Raw genomic sequence first — 5433 nt, forward strand, 5'->3', positions numbered from 1 at the left:
CGCATCTCTTCCCACTAATACAGATACCTTTCTTTCATTTTTATTTTACTACTTGAAAGTTTTGATGTGTTTTAAAACCATTAAGGTGTTGTTGTAGACTAATTTTAATTACCACAACTTTTTTAAACATTATCTTATAAGTTTAGGAGGGCATGGCGTAAGTTACTACTTTCTGTAAAGGATTCAATTTGTACTTCTTTTTATAAACTCTGCATTTTGTAGAGCGATCTCACACTACTGAGTGGGACCAGATTATTTTTTGATGCTGACTTTTGGCATAAAAGCATTGAAAAACTATTGATGATGATGAAGCTGGAAAGATTGGACTGATCTGTATTTACATTTTACGAGCCAAGCCAGTGGCACGCAGAGTGCTTTCCACACCAAATCTACCTTCATTTCTTTCTTCAATGCTTTGCTTTTTTAAAGCTTATAAATACTCTACCCTCACACACATTGTTGTTATTAGGAACCACTCCAGAAGAATACAATACAATACAATACAACTTGCTCTTTTCGTGGTGCTACCCAATAAGAGCATCTATCCCGAGTTCCTAACCCTGCTTTTGGTGCTACAGCTGGCTTCTTGGCATATTCACACCATTGAATCTCTCACTCTCCCATATGTCTCTTCAGACCAAACTGCATTATTCATGCTAAATTCTTGTTTACTTTGTCCCCACTTTCTTCCATTTTCCTTCCCCAGCTTGCCTGTGATTGAGCCTTGTCGAGAAATCTAGCCAAAACAAATTGAAAACAACAAAAATAATGTAAACTATACATTGTTAGTTTCTGATTGGCACTGTTACTCTTAGCCCCAGTGGCAGCCTTTGGAAGTCTATATTGATTCCCTTTGACCCTTTTTGGTCTGGAAGAAGATATGGAGGAAACATTTGTACCCTTTGAAGGAATCAAGAATGATCTGAGAGGAAGGTTGATGTGCTACAAGCAAGATTGGACGGGTGGAATCAAAGCAGGTTTAAGGTATGTATATATGCTGAACTTGTTTAGCTGCTAGTGGGGACATGTATTGAAAGATTTGAATGTTTCTTGGCTTCAACCAATGGTATTTAAACAGTATACAAGTTTCTAAATTTTCACATCCCTTTACAGGATTTTGGCGCCCACCACATACATATTCTTTGCTTCAGCAATACCAGTCATTTCATTCGGGGAACAACTTGAGCGAGATACTGGTACTGAATATTCTAGCTTTAATTTATTCTTCTTTCTCCTCAGAAAGAAAAAAAAAAACTATAAAAGATAACGCTTGCCTGTTGTTTTGCACTTGCAGACGGTGTTCTAACTGCTGTTCAAACATTGGCATCCACTTCCATATGTGGCATCATACACTCAATCCTTGGAGGTCAACCTTTGCTGATTTTAGGAGTGGCAGAACCTACCGTGATCATGTACACATTCATGTTTAATTTTGCAAAAGAGAGACCAGAGTTGGGCCGCAATTTGTTTCTGGCATGGACTGGATGGTAAATAAGTTTGTCTATTTATGCAATTGTTTTCTAGTACCATTCATCATAACGTGGCTTAACATTGTCCTTTATTTTTCCTTTAACCTGATTTTGTAGGGTATGTGTCTGGACTGCAGTGTTGCTATTCTTGCTAGCCATCTTAGGGGCTTGCTCTATAATCAACAGGTTTACCCGTATTGCAGGAGAACTATTTGGCATGCTTATTGCAATGCTCTTCATGCAGCAAGCTATCAAAGTAAGATAAGTTATCAAAGTTAACTTTGTCAAGAGTTCAAACCATACATTAGTACCTGAATTAGCAATGCACTTTGGACAAATTAATTTAACATACTGCTGCCATAATTGTTCAGGGACTTGTTGACGAGTTTCGCATACCAGAAAGACAAAATCCAAAATCAATTGAGTTTATACCTTCATGGAGGTTTTCTAACGGGATGTTTGCTCTAGTGCTTTCATTTGGCCTTCTCCTCACTGCATTAAGAAGCAGAAAGGCTAGGTCATGGCGTTATGGTACTGGTAAGTGTTTGTCTTCTGATTACAATTCCAAAAACTTAAACTGTTAGGTGAAGACACATTAATTTTATGTTATTGTTTTATCAGCAAGTTAATGGTTTTATATTACATCTCTAACACTGAATTTGTTAACAGGTTGGCTTCGCAGCCTAATAGCAGACTATGGTGTGCCACTTATGGTCCTGGTTTGGACAGGTGTATCCTACCTGCCTGCTGGAAGTGTTCCACATGGTATTCCAAGGCGCCTGTTCAGCCCGAATCCATGGTCACCGGGTGCATACGAGAATTGGACTGTTATTAAGGCATGCAAATTAATTGCAACTTCTTTAATTCTCCATTATTTATTAACAAGTGGACTTGTGATAAAAGTATATATATATTGTACTTATTTGTCATGAACATAACAGGATATGGTTCATGTTCCTGTTGTCTACATAATCGGAGCATTTATCCCAGCCACCATGATTGCTGTGCTTTATTACTTTGACCATAGTGTAGCATCCCAGCTTTCCCAGCAGAGTGAGTTCAATTTGAGAAAGCCATCTTCTTACCATTACGACTTGCTTCTTTTGGGATTTTTGGTGAGCCAGTTTTTTATGTTCCTTCCTTGCTTCATTTTTTAGCATTTGTAATATATTAATATGAATATACTCTCATGCAATCACTACTTCAAAAGACATAAAAAATTACTTCTGATTGGTTGGCGGTATAAAATCTTTTATAATGATATGTAGTACATGCATAATAAACTTAGATTTAATTGAATGATTATTTTTCTAAAGGTTTTTTTTTTTTTCTGGAGGGAAGACCTTAATGTGTGGCCTTCTTGGAATTCCTCCAGCAAATGGAGTCATACCACAGTCTCCAATGCACACAAAGAGTCTGGCAACTCTTAAACATCAGGTAATCAAGTCAGTGCTTTTGCCAATTTCTCCCTAATTAATTTATAATACTAAGCACTACATCAACAAGTCTCACTAAAAAGAGCAATGGTGGTGCAGTTGCTTCGGAACAAACTGGTGGTAACCGCACGAAAAAGTATGGGAAAGAATGCTAGTTTAGGACAGTTATATGGCAACATGGTAGAAGCCTACCATCAAATGCAGACGCCTCTTATTTACCAGGACCCCTCTGCTCGAGTAAGTATGCTAACTTTTTTTCTTATCCTTAAATCTCCCTTACTTGAGTTTCAAGCGTTTAGTATAGTACAAGAGACTATATGTGCTTCATTTGTCAATAAAAAACTCATCGCCTAATCACTTCTTTCTTACCAGTAACATTGAAAGATTATAGCACAGGAAAACATATTTTGGTCACAGTGAACCTTATTATTTTGTAGCTCAAGTATTAGCGCATGACATATTGTTATACATGTCACATATTATTATGATCAGGCGCAAGGACTAAAAGAACTTAAAGAATCAACCATTCAAGCAGCTACTAGTATGGGAAACATGGATGCCCCCATAGATGAGACTTTATTTGATGTTGAGAAAGAAATAGACGATTTGCTGCCTGTTGAGGTTAAGGAACAGCGTCTGAGTAACTTTCTTCAAGCAATAATGGTGGGAGGATGCGTTGCAGCCATGCCTGTCCTCAAGAAAATACCAACCTCAGTCCTTTGGGGCTATTTTGCCTTCATGGCCATTGAAAGTTTGCCAGGAAATCAATTCTGGGAAAGGATCTTATTGCTCTTCACTGCACCAAGCAGAAGATACAAGTAAAAAAACATTCTATTTCTTTTATCCTTCTACTGTTCAATCCTCTATCCCATGCCTCTTATGATCAACAAATTTCTTCTTTGAGTGCAGGGTTCTTGAGGATTACCATGCTACTTTTGTAGAAACAGTTCCTTTCAAGACAATAGCAACATTCACCATTTTCCAAACCATTTACCTTCTTGTATGCTTTGGACTAACATGGGTTCCTATTGCCGGGGTCATGTTCCCTATGATGATCATGCTCTTAGTTCCGGTAAGACAGTACTTTCTCCCCAAATTTTTCAAGGGGGCACACCTTCAAGACTTGGATGCAGCCGCGTATGAAGAGCAAACAGCTTTGCCATTCAACCTTGCAACAGTACGGTTTCTTATCGTATACAACTAGCTTAGCTTAAATTTATGATGGGAATAAGTGCTTTTGGTACTGTTTTTCACCCATAAACTGAAGATTCACTTCGATTATGAACATGACAAAGGTTGACACCGATTACTAAGATAAACACTTCACTAAAACATCAATGGAATTACGATTAAGTTTTGTCCTTTATGATAATCCACATTTTAGTCATTGTTATATATATTTTTGTGGATACATTTGCTTATGTTCCATACAACTGTTCTAACAGCAATCAGAGTTTGGAGGTGGTGCTTCTCATGTTGGAGAAGGTGAGATCCTAGATGAAGTTATCACAAGAAGCCGTGGCGAGTTTAGGCACACTAGCAGTCCAAAGATCACAAGCTCCACCACGACACCAAGAACTGATCCTAAAAGCCATCTAAGCCCACGCGTCTCATTTAGTTCACGCGTGGGTGAGCTCAAAACTGAGCAAAGTCCTCGATCTGGTGCAAGAGGTTCCCTCAGTCCAAACGCTGGAGAAGTGAGACTATCAAATCTGGGAAGAAGTCCTCTTAATCCAGATTCAAAACAGCAGGACCACAACTAATAATTAATCATAGAAGATTGCAGTCGTATGCCTTAGAAGGACTATTTAGGAGGCTTATTTCTTGCTACTTTTCCATTCTAGTTTGTTCTATAATTTTGCTTGTCATGTTTGTAACTTGTAAAGTCCTTTTCCTTGTCCCATATACAACAGATATGAGATATGTAACCAAAGTGTGCCTCTTTCCTAAGTCAATTGTATTAGTGACTGTTACTATATTTGTGCAAATGTATATCATCATCAAAAGTTTGCTTCAATAAATTGTGACTATAGTTTGAGTCTTGTATTATTTCAGATGGATTACATACTACAACTGGATTTTATGGTTCATATCCCTCTATCACTTAGTATAATAATATCTGTCTTCAAATTCATAGAAGCATCAACAAATTGCCAGAGAAGTTATTTTATGTTCGAGTCTACCTCGCAGTAGTTTCGATCTAAACAATAATGTATTATCAATAACACGTACAGATATAAGGAGTTGAAACTTTTATAAAATGTAATTGGGTGTTAAGAATTTTTTTCACATTAAGTCCGGTAGAAAGACCAGCCCAATAGCATGGCATGAAGATGAAAACATGTGAGTGGTGTTGATGACCTGTTTGTGTGTGGACTAACTTTTGGGGTAACATTTTTGGTGATGGCAGTGTCATAAAATTGATAAGATTCATCTTTTATTATTGGTGGCCAAAAGGGTCATCATTACAACATGAAAACGAGAGCAGACTTGGGAAAAGAGTTTACTGGGAAAAGAGGCTTTTAAAA

The 5433-nt window shown here is 37.5% G+C and overlaps 1 protein-coding gene across 1 annotated transcript; it reads left to right on the plus strand.

Moving 5' to 3' along the window:
* Positions 1-308: 308 nt before the first annotated feature.
* Positions 309-4954, plus strand: LOC137814807 (boron transporter 1). Its single transcript, XM_068617718.1, has 12 exons — positions 309-984; positions 1114-1196; positions 1295-1487; positions 1587-1725; positions 1841-2006; positions 2139-2305; positions 2411-2584; positions 2811-2906; positions 3005-3142; positions 3398-3723; positions 3815-4082; positions 4351-4954. Exons 1-12 carry the CDS (start codon positions 881-883, stop codon positions 4666-4668), a joined length of 2172 nt encoding a protein of 723 aa, XP_068473819.1. The 5' UTR covers positions 309-880; the 3' UTR covers positions 4669-4954.
* Positions 4955-5433: the final 479 nt, after the last annotated feature.

The sequence above is a fragment of the Phaseolus vulgaris genome, chromosome 1, assembly GCF_000499845.2.
Source record: "Phaseolus vulgaris cultivar G19833 chromosome 1, P. vulgaris v2.0, whole genome shotgun sequence".
In the NCBI taxonomy this organism is placed as follows: Eukaryota; Viridiplantae; Streptophyta; class Magnoliopsida; order Fabales; family Fabaceae; genus Phaseolus; species Phaseolus vulgaris.

Coding starts and splice junctions, on each gene's coding strand:
- LOC137814807 (XM_068617718.1), top strand. CDS start 881: ATGGAGGAAACATTTGTACCCTTTGAAGGAATCAAGAATGATCTGAGA. Junction 1,197..1,294: donor ACAACTTGAGCGAGATACTG/GTACTGAATATT, acceptor TTGCACTTGCAG/ACGGTGTTCTAACTGCTGTT. Junction 2,585..2,810: donor TGCTTCTTTTGGGATTTTTG/GTGAGCCAGTTT, acceptor TCTGGAGGGAAG/ACCTTAATGTGTGGCCTTCT.